Source organism: Macrotis lagotis, chromosome X (assembly GCF_037893015.1).
Source record: "Macrotis lagotis isolate mMagLag1 chromosome X, bilby.v1.9.chrom.fasta, whole genome shotgun sequence".
NCBI lineage: Eukaryota > Metazoa > Chordata > Mammalia > Peramelemorphia > Peramelidae > Macrotis > Macrotis lagotis.
This window is the reverse complement of record NC_133666.1, coordinates 631,833,057-631,854,150: the sequence shown is the minus strand read 5'-3', so window position 1 is coordinate 631,854,150 and position 21,094 is coordinate 631,833,057. Positions and strand designations below refer to the sequence as shown.

Sequence of the window (21,094 nt, the reverse complement as noted above, 5' to 3'; positions counted from 1 at the left end):
GCTATATGAATGTTGGTTACTCATCATCATCATCATCATCATCATCATCATCATCATCATCATCATCATCATCCATGCGGGTAGAACGCGTGTTTCTTGACCCCCGGAATCTGGCTGCCCCTTCGGGACGCGGCGCTTCTCAGCCACAACGAGGGCCCCGGGCTGGCCTCAGGCCCGAGAGGGCGTCAGAGCCCGCCCCGGCTCCGGCCGCTCCACGGGCGCTCGGAGGACTTGGCTCCCGACCCTCCGGCTCTCCGGGGCGGCTCTCCGGGGCGGGCGGCCGCGCGGAGCCGGGGGAGGGAAGCGCGGGGCCCGCCTTGGCAGCCGCAGCCCGGGCGGGGGAGGCTGGGCTGGGGCCGCGCCGCCCGCTGCCAAGTTTCACCCGAAACTCTTTCCAGCCTGGGCCTGCTCCCCGTCTTGCAGGTGCCAGGTCTCCTGGGAGGCCGGCCCATCCCCCTACCCCACCCCCCTCGGCGGCCCAGAACCAGCCTTCTTGATGGAGTTCTCGTAAAAGCCTGGGCTCTGCCCCTGATGAAACTGGCTTTTGTTCTTTGGGGGAAGGAAGTGAAAGAGCCCTCAGCCCGGGAGTCCCGGCTGGGAGAGGCTGAAGAGAAGGGCAGGACCGGGAGGGTCCTCAGAACACAGAAAATCAGAGCTGGGAGGGTGCTTAGAACACAGAGAATCAGAATGGGGAGGGACCTTAGAACATCAGTGTCAGAACTAGGAGGACCCTTGGAACAGATTTCAGACCTGGAAGTACCTTAGAACATGGAACACAATTAACATTCCATTCAAGTCCCTTCCAACCCAGGGACCTTAGTCCACAGAACACAGAATCTCAGAGCTGGGCAGGTCCTTAGAGTGGATGTAATCCAGGCCTTCCTGGAGTAATGAGTTAAGTGGACTAAGAGTTCCTACTAATACTTCTGTGACCGGCAGAAGTGGACGGGTCTTCAGAACCCACTGAGGGTTGAAGCTGCTGGCAGGAAGTCTGTCTCTGGGATTGCACAGTTGCCTGCTTCAGAGAGCTATTCTCTGCAGAGAAGAAAGCCATCTTAATGAGAAACCATTTTAATAACAGATTCAGGGCCAAGAGGCTACTCTGGTTGAAAGAGGGGAGGAAAAGGAGGATTTTTCTTATTTCTACCTTCTTTGTGAAGGTTTGTTGAATTGATTTCTAAGTAACTTTGCCCCCCCCCCCCCAAGCAGATTAGGCACTCCCTGAGGGCAGGCCCTGGATCTATTCCTTCTCTTTTGGGGCAGGGTCTACATCTGCTTCTCCATCTCCCACAGACTAGGAAGTCCTTGCCTGCAAAGCCAGAATCAGCTCCTTTCACATCCCCTCACCCCACCCATCCACCTATTCAAATCCCCCAAACTTCCTAGGTCCAAATCCAGGGCTGGGTGCCCAGTGAAGTCTTTGAAGAGTCCAATTTACCTGAAACCCAAGAAAAGGTGTCTTTCAGGACATGGAATGGCAAGAGAATTAAGAGCAATGGGCCCAGTGGGGTGTATAAAAGCAGTAATTAGAATGGTACAGAGCTCAGGATCCAACTAGGCCACAGTAGCCTAGCTCTAAGGAAAATACAGCTTGTGTGACCGAAGGGGTGATAAGGAGAGAGAGGAAAGGGGAGACAAAAAAGAACCAGAAAGCAGAGGAGACAGAGAGATAGGTACAGAGAAGGGGACCAAGACAGACAACAGAAGAAGCAATGAGACAGAGAAAGGATTCGGGCTGGGGGGGGGGGGAGAAAAGAAAAGATGAGGTCAGAGAAAAATAGAACAAAGAGAAGATGAGGGGAACCAGAGAATTGGTAAAAGAGAAATAGTCAACATTATTATATCCTGTGTTTAGCACAAAAATAGAGAGGAAAAGAGACAAAGAAATGGATGGAAATATAGAGAAGCTCAGAAAATGGAGAACAAAATTAGAGGGAGGAAGAGTGAGAGAGCAGAGGAAGAGGGGCAGACAAGGGAGAAGACAGAGAAGGAAGGATGCAGGTCGGGTTGGGGAAATCTGCAGGGGCAAGGAATCAGAATCCAGCTCCCAGGTATATCCCACCCCACCCCACCCAAGCTGGACAGCCACCACCCAGGAGGTTTGCAGACAAGTAAGGAAGCCATTTAAGCCAGCCAAGCTCATTCAAATTTATGCTAATGCAATTTCCCTGTTTATTACAGAGTTACAGGGTGTCAGCTGCGTGGGAGCCCAAAATGCTCCTTAGTCCTACCCAGAGAGGGAAGATATGGGGGGGAGGGTAGCAAGGCGGGGAGGGGCAGAAGGTCCTTCTGCAACTTCTGTGCATGGTCACCCATTCTTGACAAGCTTATATGTGTCTTTGTACAAATGTGTGTCCCTTCATTGCTCCATTGCCATCACACATATCTCATGCATGTACTTCCAATGTGTTTGTGTTCTCATGTATAAATAAATGCAATGCGAATGTGGATGTGGATGTTTTCACATGGATGCCTATATGTGTCTATCACATGTGTATACATCTGGGGGTACCTACCTGTTTTGTGGTTATGCACTTGTATCCCCCAAGTTCACCTTCTCTTTTGTGGTCACAGGATCAGGCACAACTGGAATGACTTAAGGAGAAAGTGAGGCTGGTGACTTAGCACAGCACCCCCTCACTCAAATCTCAAATCTAATTCATGTGCATGTCATGGACTTCTTTGAGAATGAAAGACAAACATCATGATCATTTATAGAGTTTATCCATTTAGACAGCTAGGTGATGTAATGGGTAAAGTACCATCCCTGGAGTCAGGAGGACCTGAATTCAAATCTAGCCTTGGATCCTTGGCATTTACTAGCTGTGTGACCTTGGGAAAGTCACTTAACCCTGATTGTCTCCAGTCATCCTGATTCATATCTGACCACCAGAGCCAGATGACTCTGAAGGAGAAAGTGAGATTGGTGACAACACAGAATCCCCTCATTCAAATCCAATTCATGTACTTGTCAGCTTCCCCTCCCTAATATCAGGGTCTTCTTTGAGAACAAAGGACAGACATCATCACATGCTATATGTATGTGGATAACTTCAATATGTGCCTCATGTGTATGTTTTCTATATATAAGCATCCAGTGTGTCTTCCATGTGCATATATATGGTTCCAATGAATTCCAATAAGTAAACTGCCTATGAGCATATCTTCTTGGTGCTTAAATGTATCTCATAGAGTCTAAACGTAAGCCTTTGGCTTCAGGAGAGGACATACAACTAGGCAGGACTTTGGCCTTACAGGCCAAGTTCCCTCCTGAGATAGAGGTCAGACAAAAGCCTGGATAAAAACAGTGGCTACCTATTCAGGGCAGGGCGCCTGTCGGGGGAAGATGCTTCTCCAGGCTGCCGGATCTCAATCAATCACAGCATGCCTCATACCTTCATAGCATCATAGAATTTAGAGCCAGAAGGACCCTCAGAATAAAGAATTCCTAAAAAAAGATCTAAGAATACAGAAAATGAAATGTCAGAGCTAGAAGGGGACTTGGAATAGGGACTATAGAAAGCTAGAGATGGAAGGGACCTTAGAATATAGAACAAAGATTTTTAGAGTTGGAAGGGCCCTGAGGGTCCTCTTAGTCAATCCCCTCATTTAATAGATGGAGAATCTGAGGCCCAAAGAAAGGCAGGGGCTCATCATGTCCCTGTCACTGATAGAACCAGGACTCAATCGCTCTTAATCAGGAAACCATTTCACTCCTTGTAGGGACACTGAGTTAACGTGGCTCTATCTAGAGAATAGTTTTACTTATGTGAGTGCCAGCAGTATCCTTTATCTCCAGGGTGCAACCTCATAATGGGACAAAAAACAGTCCTCCTCTAGAGAGAAGGGATTAATTTTTCCATGAAGAGGCTTACAAGGCAATACCTACACCATCTGTAGGAAATACTGGAGAGATGTTAGGAGCAATGATGTTCAGGAGAAAGAGAATTTGGGAGTTGAGAATGAGTTCCAATGCCCCTAGCTGTCAAGTCCCTTCCTCTCTCTGTGCCTCAGATTTTTCCTCTGTAAAGTAAGTCATTTGGATTCCATGATTTATAAGGTCTCTTTTAGCTCTGACAGTTCTAGAGAACTTTAAGGTCTATAAAACCCTTCCTCACAATTCTAAGGTACGCTGTGCAAGGATTATTATCCTCATTTTGCAGATCATCAAACTGAGGCTCTGACAGTAAAGTTAAGGCTAAAAAAAAGGATGCCCGGGATGCTTTGCAGTGCCCCAAGGCTCCTGTCCCTTTGATTCATCCAGGTCTCTGGCACACACTTTAGTCAGATCAGGTGAACAGGCTGCAGATCCTGGTGAGTGCAGTCAGTGGGGGTGTAGACCCGGCAGCCAGGACTCTGTGGAATATAACAACCAGCGATATAGAATGAGATAGAATAGCTACAGAAAAGTCATCTCCAGATAGAGGTTTTTTAAAAGCCATCTGATGCCTGTTTCTCCTAAAACATCCACTTCATTTTTAGAAGGCAAAACACAGCAATGGGTGCACAAGAAGTATTAGCTCCACGGTTGAAAAGAGCAAGGAAATTGCAAGAACAGAGAATAAAAGAAATGGTTGAAAAACAGAAACAGTAGCAGCAGCTGCCTCACTGGAGGATCTGTCTTCAATATTACTGCCTTTCTAGCATCAGGAACACAAGGAACTCCTCAGATGGCTAGGGCAGCTCAAATGGCTGCATTACAGGCCAAAGCATTGGCAGAGATGGGAATAGCTGTACCTAGCTATTACAATACAGCAGCTGTGAATCCAGAGCAATTTACTGAACAGGAAAAGAAAAGGGAAATGCTCTGGCAAGGCAAAAAAGGGGATAAGTCATGGTCTGCTGAAATTTGGGGAAAAAATGAATTTGGGAAACAAGGACCAAAAAGTCATATTCTGAAAATAAATGGGTATTAAGAGTGAGGATGAAGCTGGTTGTCATTCAGATGAAGAAGGAAATTATTAAACTCTAAGTAACAGGAAATTTGGAAATCTGAATGCTCAATGAGAGAAGGCAAGGTCACAAACCCACACACAAAGAATGAGAATGGGCTTCACATCTTCGATGCTAGGGAAATGCATGCAGTTTGAAAAAATATAATTTCAAGGTTTGGGACTTTGTGAAATTCTTGTTCTGATGTTTTATTCACCAAACAATTAGCATTGTAGTTTGCACCCAGTGTTGATTTTATTGAAAAAATGCAGGGTTTTTTTTTTGTTTTTTAGCAACTATCCAATCAGTGATACTGGCATTATTATTGTAATCAGGTTAAATTTGACAGAACTATGTCTAAGTCAAAAAGTTGTACTTTTCAAACAAATGTAAAGCTGCAGGAAAAGTAAAATCTCACACATAGATATTTCATGTCCCACTGTCTTATATACTTTTGTACTTTGTCTTGTACACTTATTTTCATCTCTTGAAATATGAAAGGAATATTATATTGATGGTCTTAAGAAGATCTGGCCATTGCATACATAATCCAGCAAAGAAAGCAAGATGGTAATGATAAAAAAAAAAAAAGATGATTTTCTCAAAATCGAGATGCACAGCTAACAAGGGGGAAAAATTGAAACATGAATCCAGATCTTTTAATTTCAAGGTCAGTTCTTTTTTTCCATGATGGTTTGCAGCCTTCTACAAATCTACAAATCACTCTGATCTAAGATTCCTATGTGACTAGGTCTATGTCAATCAATAAGGTGAAGTAGACAAAAAAAGTTCATTCTCCAAGAACTCACAGTCTGATTCCAAAATTTAAATGACAAATTCAGAAACACAGAGATCCCTGAAATTCCCCAGGTTCAGAATTTGGACTGCATTGATTCTTGTCAAGTCTACAGTGGTATAAGTCAATGGAAGGTTCTGCTGGTATGATTCTGGTAAAGACTTTCACAGGCTGTTGTACTAGAAAGAGCCCAAGACCTGACACTCTCTACTTGTGCTGAGCATGGACAAATCACTAATATTAAAGTTCAGTTTTCACATCTGTAAAATGGAAACACTAGCACTACCAACCTCATAGAGATGCTGCTTTAAAAAAAAAAGGCAAAGCAAACATGGAACCCCTTTTAGATACAAAATTAGTTCAAATTATTCTCCATTCCTTATCATTCTCAGAGTCCATGTGTATTATGGGAAATTAAAAATCTCCTTCCCCACCCCCAGCTCATCCCAGGGTCCAGGAGGGACAGACTGAGGGGCATGATAAAGTATTAATTCCCACAGGATTTGTGCCAAGGAAAATATCCTAGGATAAGCAATAGAGCCTTCTGGCTCACAAATCCATCATTTGAAACTCAAGCTGCCTCTCACCGGCTCCCCCATTTTATTCTGCACCTGTACGATCATTCCATGGTAAACATGACTCTTAATTAAAACACTATTTCTCTTCAGGCAGGGCTGGTGTATCAGCTTCCACTCAATACCAATGCTTGAAATATAAATATTTCCACTCTGAAATGCACCCAGGGCGCTACCTTCTCCAGCTCAACTTTAAAGGCTATGAGATAGGATGTGGCCAGGAGTCCTAAGTTCTCTTTAAAATAAAGAAAAAGTTTCTGGATGTGTATTCCACCCAGAATGTTGGAGCAGTCTCCCTGACATTGCAGAGCATTCTCAACTTTGGAATAAACGGCCATGCCACCTGGATTGTCAATTTGTTCTTCCCAGACTGCAGGGATCTTGCCAAGTACCATTGTGTCCACTGTTGGTCAACTGAAGCCAGACACTCTCAAACCCACACCCATAGAGCAGCATCAAGGAAGCTGCCAAATATTCAGGAACCAGGTGAAGGTCTGACTTGGTTTGACTTGAAGAGCTGAGATGCTATTTCCTGCTTCACTGTACTCACATTCACTCTCCTCTGCCCCTTAACCCCTGGACTGGGCTGGTAGGCATGCAGGTTGATAATGTGAACAAGATCTCCCAAGCCAGTCCTAAGTCTTGGACCCAGATTCCCAGGGCTAGCCCAGGACCCAGCCTATGCCCTCCCCCTTCTCATAAGACATAGGGAAGGACATAAATGACAGAGAGCACTCTTGAGTGAAGAAGGCACAAAATCTCATGATTGCTTCTGTGACAGTTGCAGATATCTTGATCAGACCCACTCAATCATCGTCTTTAGGGCAGTTTGCTGCTCCCTGCAGGTAAGAAACAAAGATAAATGTATGTAAGACCCAGGATGTCCTTGTGTAGCTGGGAAGACCACACACACACACACACACACACACACACACACACACATGCATTAAGTTTAAGACTTGACAGGCCAGACAACTGAGGCTGGAGAAACTTGACAAACGGACCTTGGCAGCCATTGAGGGAGGGGGCCAGGACAGGAACTTGGGCTTAGTCAAGAAGGATGAAATGTTGGAGGAAAGGAAAACATTCCAGGAAGAGAGAGCAGAATAAAGAGCAGAGTAAAGGTTGGAAAGAGCCAGGTGGTTGTTCAAGGACAGGTGCAGACAGTGGCTGGAGAGAGCTGGAGGTATGAGAGCAAGGGAAGGGACTCACAACGTAGGAGCAGATCCCACACCCTCCACCCCCACTCAGCTTCAGGACTGAATTCCTCTCAAACCTGAATCAAGGTTTTAAGATCATGAAATTTAGAGCTGGAAGGGATGGAAGAGATTGTCTAGTCCAAGTCCCTCATTTTTAAAGGCACCAACTGTAATAACCCAAAGAATATGACTGACCAATAAGAAATCTCAAGCTTCCCTTGATCCCTCAGGAAGCAGGAGAAGGAGAATAGTAACTCATCACTGTATTTTTTCCAAAACATTTCCCATTTAGTCTCTCATTCAATCCAGTAGACCAAGATACTCAAAAGAAATAGAACAAGGATTATTACCTCCATTTTTACAGGTGGGAAAAATGAGAAAAGGAGACAAACAGATGGCTTTCCTCACCATCCACACCCCCTCCAAGAACTGTGGCCCATCTCTATCAAGACTCTGGATTCTCCAAGGGGATGGGGAGGGGGGAGGAGGGGTCCAGAAAACTGCTGCTTGTCATGTTCTGCTGGTCAAGGAGGAGAAGGGGAAGAGAGTGGGCGTCCTACGAGCCAGAGTCGGGGACGGGCAGGTCCCGGGGACGGGCTCCCTAAGAGCTATGGCAATAGCTTGGTGACTTCACTGAGGCATGCCAGGCCCCAAGACAAAACTGGCCTTTCTCCTGCCATACCTTCCCAGTCACAGTTGTGATTCATAGGCAGCAGGGAACTTGTCCTCCGGGGCCCAGGATGCCTCTCGCCTCAGGGTATCTCCACTAGTTTGGGGCAGCCTGGGGGTTCCAAGAATAACAACTCAGATTTCTAAAACACTATCAAGTTGACCAAATATGTCCCTCCCAATGACCCTCTGAGATAAGTCGAATAGGTCTTATTATTGCCATTTGAGGTGAGGAAAATGAGGCCAAGCGTGGTGAAATGATTACCGAGTCCATGGGTAATTCGGTGAGATGGTTCTTGCTATTGGCCATCGTTGTTGTCCTTTGTTCTCAGAAGAAGACCATAGCATCAGGGTGTGGTGCCATGACATGTAAAGGTATTGGATTTAAGAGAGGGAGAGCTGTGCAAAGTCACCATCCTCACTCTCTCCTCTGAAATCATTTGGGTCCAGCGGCTGATATGGATCAGGATGACTGAAGATGGCCCTGGATACAGCAGAGACCTTGGCCTTTTTAAGCTAAGGACTTTAACAGGTCTCAGTTTGACTGAGACAGTGCCTATTCAGTGACTAAAGCTGGTAAGAAAAAATGAGGCAAAGAATGTCCTCTTTTACATAATCCCCCCCCAAAAAAATATATAAAATCAGTCTAGGAGGGGAAGATCCTCAGGATTTCTGGCCAAAACAGAAACAATTGCTAGTTTATGCTCATTCTAAGCCAATCAGGGCTCAAACAATGATCAAGTAAGTTGGCCAATTAAAATTTATACTTCTTTGGGCAGAGCACCCTCAGGTAAGAACATGTAATAAATAGCAAAGCCACCATGCAAACCTAGCTCTTTTGACCCCAGTCCAGTGCTCTTTCTACGAACTACAACTGTATCTCCTGTTAACCTCTTCTCCCATTTTACAGATCAAGAAACTGAGACCCAGAGAGAGCAGGGACTCAGAGTCAGAGACTAGAAGAAATCATGGAATTGAAGAACTAGAAGAGACCTCATAGGTTGATTAGTCTAAGCTGTACCTTAAACAGATTCTCTCCTTCATAAGGTTCCTGACACCAGAATCACACAGGAGCTTCTTTCACTACCTGACCAGGTAATTTTTCTCTCTTTTTGGATAGTTCTAAAGAAACTTGGGGAGCTAAGAGGTGCCATAATGTAAAGTGCAGCATCTGGAGTCAGGGAGATACAAGTTCAAATCTCTCCTCAGACACTTACTAGTTATGTGACCCTGGGCAAGTCATTTCACACTGTTTGCATCAGTTTCCTCATTTGGAAAATGAGCTGGAGAATGAAATGGCAAACCACTCCAGTATCTTTGCCAAAAAAAAAAACAATTGAGATCACTAAGAGTTGGACATGAAAGAAATGACTCAACAACAACAAAGAAACTTGCAGATAATTGTCTTGACCCAGTAACCTCCGATGCTTCAAGTGAACGAACTTACCCAGGGTTACATACCTAGTTAAATAACAGGTACAATACTTGAACCCAAGTATCCTGACTCCCAGTCCACTGATGTTTCTATTGTATCATGTTTCCAGGATCAAGATATTTGTCCCAGCCCCTAATATTCCCCTTCCCAAGATCCCGAGACCTATAAGCATTACAGAAGACATCCCTTAGGATCTTCCAAGGAACATCTCTATCCCTAGCATGTCAAGTTGAAGGGGGGGGGGTCTGCAACAGAAGTTAAGACAAGTAGATAGTTGAACCTGAAAAAGAATATTCAAGGAAAAGCTCTAGATCTGGGGTTCAAATCTTACCAATTCTGCTACTTATTAATTATATGACCTTGGGCAAATTACTCATCTTCTCTAAACTAGTTTCCCCATCTATGAAACAACAGACTTGGAATAAATGATGTTTTAATGTCCCTTTTGATTCTAAATCCTATGATCCCTAAGGCTCCTGCTCAGGCTACTTTGTGCCCTAGACAAAGTGGGTATATAGCCTAAATCAGGCTCATGTCTCACCCCTCTGCTCAGGGACCACCCCCAGGACCCTACAGGAATTACTTTTGAGTCATTGGAATGGTTTCCTGGAGGAGACATGAAGCCCATAACCAAGATCTGTTCCTAACTTGCTGCATGTCCTTAGCAAAGTCCATTCTCCAGTCTGGATGTTATTTCTCTTCTATAAAATGTCAGAGGTGGACTAAATGGTCTCTAGTGGAAGGGAAGAAAGAGTGGGTCAATAGAAACAGTTCAGGATCTGGAAGCAAGGTCCCAAGTTCAAACACTCCCTTTCTGACCTATTAAAAGTAGGTGACCCTAAGTCAATTAATGCAATTCAATAAACACTAATTAAGCACCTACCATGTTCTATGGGCTGGGGGGGGATATAAAAAGAGGCAAAAGAGAGTCCCTGCCCTCAAGGCACTTACAGTTTAATAGAGTAAGTCACTTCCCCTCAGTTGGACTTTGTTTTCTCATCCAGGAAAGGAGAGGGCAGGACAAGATGATCCTTAAGTTTCCTTCCAGTTGGAAATCTCTGATCCTAAGATCTGAGGTTATCTTCACCTCTCTAGATCTGTCTATAGAGAGATGGAGATAAAATACTTGCTTCTGCTTCTGCCTCCATCCCAAGCTTTCTGTAAGAAGCCTTAAAGCCATAAGGAAATTCAAGATGGTGTGATGCTCTGCAATGTTTCACTTAGAAGGGACCTTAGATTTTTATAAAAGAGGCAATGGAGAACCCCAAAATGGGAAGGGATTCCACAAAAAGGTAGGGCTGGACTCTGGATTAGAACACAGGGTTTAAGATGCTTGGTCCAGAAGACTTTCTGCTACATAAGAGTGTCTCCAAAGTCCTCCTTTCCTATTCTGTGCTTGCCTGGGCTAGTGACTTCTGAACAAAGGGAGTAGCAGACATGGTCCTTGGGGCACAGAGAAATCACTTCACCAACTCTTAAGATTGTGCATTGCACATATTAGGCACTTAACAAATATTGTTTGATTGATTGATTTAACCTGTTTCCCCAAATAAGAGGGTTGGCCTAGATGACAGTTAATTGGTCCAGTAACGCTCTAAATGTGGGATCCTGAATTGATCCCATGATCAAATATCTGTGCCTTCCTTCTGCCTGCACCTTGGCATCTGTCAATCCAGTGCAAAGATGCTCTGCCTCTATCAAGGGGTTCTTCCCTCAAGATCCATGGACACTGGGGCAACTAGGTGGTATAGTGGATAGATCATTGGCCCTGGAGTCAGGAGGACCTGAATTCAAATCTGTCCTCAGACACCTAATAATTGCTTAACTGTGTGATCTTGGGCAAGTCACTTAACCCCATTGCCTTAAATAAAAATTTAAAAAATAGGGGTGGCTAGGTGGCACAGTGGATAAAGCACCAGCTCTGGAGTCAGGAGTACCTGGGTTCAAATCTGGTCTCAAACACTCAATAATTACCTAGCTGTGTGACCTTGGGCAAGCCATTTAACCCCATTTGCCTTGCAAAAACCTAAAAAAAAATTTAAAAAAGATCCATGGACACCCAAGTAGTCTACTGATAGATGGGGCGGGGCATGAACTTGAATAAAAAAAAATCTTTATTTCATCAAAATTGGCTTCCTTTATAATCCTATATAGTTAATTGCACAAATTTAAAAACACCATTCAGAGATGTTCATAAGGCTTCATTAGGGGTCTAGGAATGAAACAAAAGATAAAAACTCTGTATCTAAAGCTAACTGGAGAAGCAAAGAAAATAGTTGCCAAGTATCATGGATTGTCAACAAACAGGACCTTCCACTGCCCAAAGCATAAAGTCCCATCTCCTTTGATGCAACTGGATAGAGAATGGCTAACTTAGAGTCAGGAAAAATCTAAATTCAGATCTGGCCTTACACACATATTTTAGCTGTGTGTCCCTAGGCAAGTCATTTAGCCTCCACCTCAGTTTCTCCATCTGTAAAACAGGGATAAGAATAGAGTCTACCTCCCAGGTCTATTGTGATATGAGAATCAAAGGAGTTGATATTTGTAAAAGGATCTGGCACACTTTAAAAGAATATATAAATGTCAGCTATCATTATACAAGGCTTCTCCAGTCTGGCCACAAGCTATCACAAAACTTCACATTAGGGTTGGAGCCAGATCCTCCTTTGCGCTCCTGGCTGTTCACACCGATCACCTGCTCTGCAAAACTTATATCCTCCCCAGCATTTCTTCAACATGCCTGCCTGACTCCTCAGTCTTGGACCTAGGGATACAGAGCTATCTGTTTATTGATATTAATTCTCATTGATTATAGGGTGACATGGCACCCCAGCTCCTGAACATTCTCTCCCCTGGCTGAGAAAGCTGCAACCAGAGGAGACCAACAAGCCTGGAAAAACCTAGGTAAACAGAAATCCACCCAACAGGGAAGTTTGCTTGCCTCCCTAGCAAGTCTAGCTATCCTATTTATTTGCTTGAGGTTGAAGAGAAGGGGGCATCCAAGAAGAACAATAGCTGGTTTTTTAGAATGTTTTAAGATCATAGATATTATCTCTTACTATAACCAGTGAGAATAAATTGCTCCATTTTGCAGATGAGAAGACTAAAGCTAAATTACTAATCTATGCTCAGTTACCATCCATGATAATGTCATAGTCATGCCTAGGTCTTTTCTGCCTCCATCTCTGGGGCCCAAACTATTTCTGGAGCACAGGTGCTTGGGGAGAGGGAAAAGCAAAGAAGCATTGACTTGACTGTTCATGACTGGGATGAAAGTCGTTTTCATTTCCTGTGAGGTCAAGTATAACCTGTCCTATGACTGATGTTGTGTCAGCCTTAGTGCTTGCCAAACTGCTGAGATTCCTCTTCTTTTGCTGTGGAGACTTTGGGTTCTCAGTGGAGATATTTTGATGAGGACATGAGTGAAAAAGGAAATTTTGTGACAAGCCCCTAAAATTAAATTCAATCTACATGATTCTTGATGCTTGATCCTGGATCTCAAAGTAGTATAATTATTTTTTCCTTTTCTATAGGTAAGAAAACACCTATGGAATTTACAGACTTGTTCAAAATCTTAGAGCTGTAGAAGATCATATGGTCCAATCATAACTTAGCAATAAACCCAAGAAAGAACTGATTTTAAATCGACAGATTGTGTGTCCCATATTCCTCACCTCTCTGAAGCTCAGTTTCCTCCTTTGAAAAATGAGAATAGCAACTCTTGGAAAACCTACTTATCACAGAGGGCTGTTGTAATGAAAACATTAATGATGATTTAAGCTGCCAAAGCATTCTACATATATTCTCATGCGATCCTTGAGAAAAATAGTCTAGGCATCATTGTGCTCGTTTTAAAGATGAGGAAACTGAGTTTGAAACAAGTGAACACCCTCCCCGGGTGAACCCTGGTCTTCCTGATGATCCACTCACTACTCTATCTCAGTTGCTTTTGAAGGAGGAAGAAGGAGGAGGCTCATAAAGGGCAAGTGACTTTCCTGAGGTCACAAAGCAAGTCTCTAATTTAATTAGGAAGCTAAAATTTAGAGCTGAAAGTTAAAAATCATAAAGATTATCTAATTTCATCTCATTTTAATCAACTTCTTTTTTTTTTGCAATGTTTTTGTAAGGCAATGGGGTTTGCCCAGTTTGTGACTTGCCCAAGGCCACACAGCTAGCTAGGTAATTATTGTGTCTGAGGCTGGATTTGAACTCAGGTACTCCTGACTCCTGGGCCGCTGCTTTATCCACTACGCCACCTAGCCACCCCTAATTTCATCTCATTTTAGATGTGGAAACTGAGCTTGAGAGGGATCAAATGATTTGCCTGGGGTTCCTCAGGTGGACCCAAGTCCTCAAAGTTCAAATTTTGCCACTGTTCCACTCTCCCTTTTGTCTAGAGATAGGTTTATCTTCCAGAGAGCTAAAAGAACTTTAAGAAAACAGAAGGATGGAGCTGAGGCAGCTAAGATGGGCCAGCAGGTTGAGCCTCTGTCTGCCCAAAGAGTCTAAGTGAATTTTTATTGGCCACTTTTTAGCCTTGATTACTGAGTCCAGAGCCACTGACAATGGTCCAAGAAGGGGCCCAAATCACCCTATGTTGGAAGAAGAGAGGCAAAGCCACTGGGCTGGTTTAGTTGCCTGGGGTGACAGATCTACCTGCGTATTGCTCTGGAATCACCACCACCTCCTCTCCTCCCTTCGTTCAAAAGCTGGGACTGACGATAGCCTATTAAAAAGCACACAATCTCTTATACACCCCCTCAGTGCTTTCGATTCTAGTTGAGACTCAATGTGGTCTAATTTGTTGTTCCACTGGCCCCATGACTAACTCATCAGTGATGAGAACTCCCAGTGTGAAAACTGCCTCCACTGATAAAGATCAGCAATTCATCAGTCATTTATAGTTCCAGAGAGGTTGTGACACCCATTTTCAAACAAGTAGTATGTGTCAGAGGCAAGACTTCAGTTTGGGACTTCCTGAATCCTGGGTCACACTGCATCCCCACAAGTTAGACTACAGAGTGATATTTTACCTCCTTATGGTGCTTCAAGATTTACAAAGCTCTTTCCTTATAACACCCCCAGGAGATTGGATGAGTATTAGCTTGCCCATTTGACAATTAAGAAAGCTAGAGGACAATGAGGAGAGGTAACAGTGTCACATAGCTAGGGTCAAAATTGATGCTCAACACCTATAACTCCTGTTTTAAAGGACAAACAATCCAAACAGACAACTTGAGGAACTCCAAGAACCCTTACAAATCCAATTACAAATTCAGTGATTCAGTCCTTTTTTTCAGTGATGTCCAGCTCCTCATGACTCCATTAGGATTTTCTTGATAGAGATATTGGAGTGGTTTTGCCATTTTCCAACCCATTTTTCAGATGGGGAAAATGAGGCAAACAAGATTAAGTAACTTACCCAGGAGCACACAGTTACTGAGCATCTGAAGTCACATTTGAACTCATGAAAATGAGTCCTCCTGATTCCAGGACCAGTACTATATCCACCAAACCACCTAGTTACTCCAAGGATTGGAAAGTCCAGGTTCTAAACCCTATTCTGGCAATCACTAGTGCATGTCCCTTCACCTCTCTGAGGCTATCATAACTCCCTCTATGAACCAGTGGAAATGTTGCCATGGAAACAATAAGCAAAAAGCAAATAGTTAAAAGTCTGTGCCTTTCTATAGTAGACTACAACAAGACTTATGCTGACTTTGTGCAAAGATTATGGAAAAATGATGTTAATCCCATGGGTAAAGCTTGCCACCAGTCCTGAGAAAGTCCTCCTTTTTATCAGTCCTTGAATGGATAATAACCATCAGATAGGAACAGATAGGAACCTGCTGCTACTGGGAGGATTCTACAAGGACAGGGAAACAGAGGCAGAAGCCCAACACGATAACAAACTGTTATCTCTTTGTTTCCCAAAATGAACCTTTGTCATCCCTGAATATTCTGACTAGACTACATCTTTCCCCTACATCTTCCCCAGTATGTAGGCCATCCCTTGAACCCCTATATAAATCTAAGCTTTTTCCCCCTGCTAGGGGTTCTTTATCCACTAGGGGTAGAACCCTCATGCGATAACCTTGCACTTACGAAATAAAACTTATTGGTCCCTTATCACACTGAGTTGTAAATTGCTGTGAAATTCTTTCACTATTCAAACCTTAGCTCATCATCTGTACCTCAAACTGCTTCATGCCAATCATAAGAATTACCCTAATACTACCTGTTCCAGGGCAGGAATGACCTCAGAGAGGACATGGACAAAATATTAGCACTAGAATCTCAGAATGTCAGAGCTAGGAGGGATCACAAGTGATCTTATTCAATCTCTTGATTATATAGATCAAGGAGACAACTGAGGCTCAGAGAGGGAGAGGGAACCTCCAGTCACAGTGAGTTGGAATCCAACAAGCTTCTGAACTCGGGTCATCAGACCCCAAATTTCATATTCTGTTACATTAAGATTCAACCTAACTGGAAGGGCTGTTGTGAGAAAAGTACCTTGTCAACATTAAAGCACAAGGGAAAAGTGTAAGCATCTTGAGGGCAGGGCTTGCCTATTATTCTTACCAACACCAAACACATGCTCAGTGTTGGGACTTAATAAAAATGAGTTACTGATAAGATGACTCTCTGCATGGCAGCCCTGTCCAAATAGATAGGATTGGGCATCACCATCTTTATTCACAGCTAAATTGTAGCATATTTTCTCCCAGACTGGGGCACCCAGTTTGAGGCATCAAAACTTGTTAAAGGGGTGGCTAGGTGACACAGCGGATAGAGCACTGACCCTGGAGTCAGGAGTACCTGAGTTCAAATCCAGCCTCAGACACTTAATAATTACCTAGTTGTGTGGCCTTGGGCAAACCACTTAACCCCATTGCCCTGCAAAACTAAAAAAAAAAAAAAAAAACACCAAACTTGTTAAAGCCTCTAGATGCAGCATTAGAAACTTCAAGAAGTGGGGTGCGTCTAGGTGGTGCAGTGGATAAAGCACCGGCCCTGGAGTCAGGAGTACCTGGGTTCAAATCTGGTCTCAGACACTTAATAATTACCTAGCCGTGTGACCTTGGGCAAGCCACTTAACCCCATTTGCCTTGCAAAAAAAAAAAAAAGAAAAGAAATTTCAAGAAGGGAAACTGAGAAGATACCCATCAATTGGGAAATGACTAAACAAGTTATGGTATGGTATATGAATGTGATGGAATACTACTGTATTCACACTGAGCTGTAAGAAATGATAAGTGGGTTGATTTTAGAAAAATATGAAATAATGAAGAGTAAAATGAACAGAACCAAGAGAATGTTGTATACAGTAACAATAATATTGTTTGAATAACTGTGAATGACTAAGAAAGAAAAAGAAAAGGAGAGAGAAATAAAGAAAAAAGGAAAACAAGAAAGGAGAGAGAGAGAGAGAGAGAGAGAGAGAGAGAGAGAGAGAGAGAGAGAGAGAGAGACTGCAAAAAACATGGTGACAGAGCCCTGGAGGTTTCTAGAGGCCACTGTCTACTACAAGTCTCTACCTCAAGTTTCCCCTTCTATAAAGTCAGAGTATTTTAATTGTAGATCAGGAGTAGGCCCTTCTGCCAAGGGCCATTTGGATAATGATAACATCATTTGTAGGCCATATAAAATTATTAACTTAAAAATTAACCTGCTATATTTGGTCAAATATTTAATTAATTCAATCCTAAAAAACTCCTAGATTTATTGAATTTCAAGTCCTATCTGCCATTGTCTTGACAGTGCCAGACAAAATAATTTTGAAGGTCTTCTATGGCCTGTGGCTGCATGTTTCCCACCCCATCCTGGATGATCTGGCAGAGGTGTGCCTGCAAGCTTCCAGCATTCTCTCTCTCTCTCTCTCTCTCTCTCTCTCTCTCTCTCTCTCTCTCTCTCTGCTAGGTTTTCTCTATCTTCCCCTCTCTACTCTTTATGAATCTAAACTTCCTGCACAGATGCAAAGAAGTAGTGGTAATAAGGAAGGATGCTCAGACCATCAAGGTGAGCAAAGTGCTGTGGCAAGCAAATTTCAAAAAAGTTATCATAATTGAATGTCCAGGCTGGACAGGAACTGGGAAGAGATCTGGTCCAACCTGTGTCTAAGCAGCACTTGCCATGACCTGGCCCTGAGTCTTGGTTCTGATACTCATTAGATGACACTGTGTTGAGCCTGTTTCCTCATCTTTTGAAAATGGAATAACAATCCTGGTGCTGCCTACCTTACATGGATGGCATAGAAAATGTAGAGTTTATTGGCAATATCATCATGGAGTTCAGATAAAAATGATGCTGGGACAAGTCACCATCTTGCTGTGATTGGTTTTATACATCATGTTTGGGAGCCTATTGCACAGCTGGCTAAAATAGTTGTGGCTGTCGATTTATCATTATCATTGTTTTCCAAGGTCAGTCAAAAAAAAAAGCATAGTGATCTGTGGTCATGAGCAAATCACTGAATCTCTCTGAGCCTCAGTTTCCCCATTCATAAAAATGAGAGGTCATATTGGACTGCCTCTAAGGTCCCTTCCAGCTTTAATCTGGGAGTTCTATGACACTAATTACTCTGCATGAAACTCCATCTTCTATGGTCCTGATTCCTACTCAACCTTCAGCCTTCACCACTAGCCATCAAAAATTGTGGGTCATACAAAATTATTAACTTAAAAAATTAGCCTGCTATATTTGATCAAACATTTAATTAATTCACTCCTAAAAAGCTCCTAGATTTATTGAATTTCAAATCCCACCTGCCATTTTCTCAATAGTGCCAGATTTTAAGGGCATTATACAGCCCTTATTTAGAGTTCCTAACTCCATCCCCACTGAGAGGAACCAGGGAGGGCTGGCCCTCAATCCCAGTAGTCCCTAGAACCATTAAACTCCTGTCAGCAATATGATAAATCAGATTTAGCAAAAATTTCCAAGGTCTTTAACTGGTTCCCCATCCATCCCCAGACTCCCAGGACCTCTAGCCTTCCCACTGACTCCTGACCCTCTCCACCTAGTAATCTCTGGGGCACCCCACTCAAACCATAAGAAGCCCATGCCCTGTAACCAATGGATTCCCAGGATCCCACCCCAAAGCCACTCCCTTTAGATTCCTAAAACCTCTAGCTGTCCAATGATCTCCTAGGCTCCTCACTGCCCAGGTCCCTTGGCACAGAACCCCTGGCTATCCAGAGATCTCTCATGGTCTGCTATCGGGACTCCCACAAGCTCAGTCGACTTAAACTGGGCACCCCTACCCCCCCATCCCCTAGCTGTCCTGTGATCTCCCACATGCCCACCCACTCATGCAGGCCTCTGGCCATCCCGATAACTTCCACGCTAATGGGAGGAGGCACAAATTCCCTGGTTGTCCAGTAATCTCCCAGGCCACCCTCCTGTCCAGGAGAGGCAGCCCCTGGTGATTCCAGTTGCCCCGAGTTCTCCCACACTGATCGGGAGGCGCAGAGCCCCTGGCAGTGCAGCCATCTCCAGGCGCCCCCAAACGCCCCGAGTTCTCCCACACTGATCGGGGGGCGCAGACCCCCCGGCTGCGCAGTGATCGCCACCCCCCACCCCCCCGCCGTGCAGCCCCGCCCCGGCCCCGGCCCCCGCGGGCACCTGGCGTCGCTGACCAGCAGCAGGACGGAGCCGTTCTGCACGTTGACCTCCCGGAGGGTGTCCTGCTCGCCCAGGCGCCTGGCGTTGTAGTAGAAAGCCTTCTTCCAGGACGAGACCCCCTGGCGCACGAGCTGGGCCCGCAGGTCGCTCACGGTGTCCACCGGCCGCACGGTCAGCGGCAGCAGCAGGTCCTCCTCGGACACGTGCACCTGGATGCGGTAGCGCTTCCAGCGGGACAGGCTGCGGCGCAGGGTCTCCATGGCTCCCGGGGCCCCCGCAGGGCCCGGCCCGGCAGCCCGGTGAGGCGGCCGAGGCCCCTCGACGCCCCCCGCCGCCGCCGCCGCCGCCGCCACAGGCCCGGGCAGGCCAGGCCGGTCTTCGCCCCCGATGCCGCCCAACCTGTCCGGGCGCGCCTGGCCGGCTCCGCGGCCCTCCTCTCGGCATTCCGGGCCCGGGGCCTCCCTGATGGGGCGGGGGCGGGGGCGGGGGCAGAGATCCCGGCAGGGCTGGGGCTGGGCTGGGCTGGGCTGGGGAAGGGAACGGGGCTCTGCTGCTCCCAGAACCAGGCTTGCCCAGAGACAAAAGCGGCCTGCCCAGATGCCGCAAAACTCTCAAGCTGGGAAGCCACCCAGAGAGAATGCCCCGAGGAGAACTGGACCACCGAAGGTGGAAGAAGGCAGGGCAAGAAGGGGCCCTAGAGCATCCGAACAGAGCCGGATGGCCCAAAGAAGTCCTCCCCAGGAGGGCCCCTACAAACACCTAAGTCAAGCCCTTCATTTTACAGGCGAGAAAAACTGAGGATGGCAAAAGAGAATCTTGCCCAGAGATCCCCTGATCCTCCATCTAAAACCACAAGCTTGACGGCTATGTAATAAAACTGGCAGAGACCTTAGAGGGCATCTAGTCCAACACCCCTCAGTTTTACAGGTGAGGAAAGCAAGGTTCAGAAAGTTCTCGTTACTTAATACAATACATTTAATTGAAATGAAACTCCGTCCTAGGTCATGGGTGTTCATAAGGGAGAGAGACAAGACAGAGGAGTTCCCAGGAAAGTCACATGTGTCCCCGAGAGATTCTTTTATAGGTTCTAGTACCTATAAAGAGGCATCAGGTGATTGTTGTCTTCTAGACACTCCCTCCCTCCGGGCTGGTCAACATTGGACCTTGAATATCCTGTCCAGGTCAAACAATTTTTTTCCCTGATAAAGAATGTTCAACCTGTTTTTCTTTCTTTTTTTTTTAAATCTTTGTTACAGGGATTGTCTATCAGATGTATAGGGAAGAGAAAAGGGCTATGCTTGGAAATATAGGTGATGTTTTAAAAAAAATAATAAAAATAGGATAAATATTTTTATTCGCTTTAATCTATTATGTATAAACCTATAAGAAATGGTGTAAAAGTAAAAGCTGCAGGATTTAGCAGCATAAAATGGCAAACTTGCCCCACCCCCCCACCCCAAACTCAGCTTATAACTATACTTCTCTGGGAGAATGGAAGGCATATTCCCTGCAAGGCTTGGGTGGCAAAGAGGAAAATGAGCCATGAACCATATTTAAAGCTGGAAGCCTTGGGCTAGAATACCATTTCTGCCTCCTGATGCCTTTGTTTTGCTATTGCTCAGTTGTGTGCCATCCCTCCCTTAAATCCGATTCACTTGCATGTAATAGTATCACCTTCCTATTGAAATGGTCCTCTTTGAAAAAGAAAGACAAGCAACATTACCTAGTGGACCATATAGCTTGCCAATGATTGTCCATGAGCTTTTCTTGGCAAAGATACTAGAATGCTTTGCCATTCCCTTCTCCAGTGGATCATGGCAAGCAGAAATTAAGTGACTTATCCAAGGTCATATAGCTA

General features: G+C 44.8%; 1 protein-coding gene across 2 annotated transcripts; it reads right to left on the bottom strand.

The window, feature by feature from the left end:
• Positions 1-3,459: 3,459 nt before the first annotated feature.
• TINCR (TINCR ubiquitin domain containing) lies at positions 3,460-19,496 on the bottom strand. 2 transcript variants are annotated; one of them, XM_074203897.1, is made up of 3 exons: positions 19,237-19,496; positions 8,185-8,283; positions 3,460-7,142 (listed from the first exon to the last, which is right to left on the bottom strand). In XM_074203897.1, exons 1-2 carry the CDS (start codon positions 19,494-19,496, stop codon positions 8,193-8,195), a joined length of 351 nt encoding a protein of 116 aa, XP_074059998.1. In that variant the 3' UTR covers positions 3,460-7,142; positions 8,185-8,192. The 2 variants fall into 2 exon arrangements, with proteins under 2 accessions (XP_074059998.1, XP_074059999.1); XM_074203898.1 differs by lacking the exon at positions 8,185-8,283.
• Positions 19,497-21,094: the final 1,598 nt, after the last annotated feature.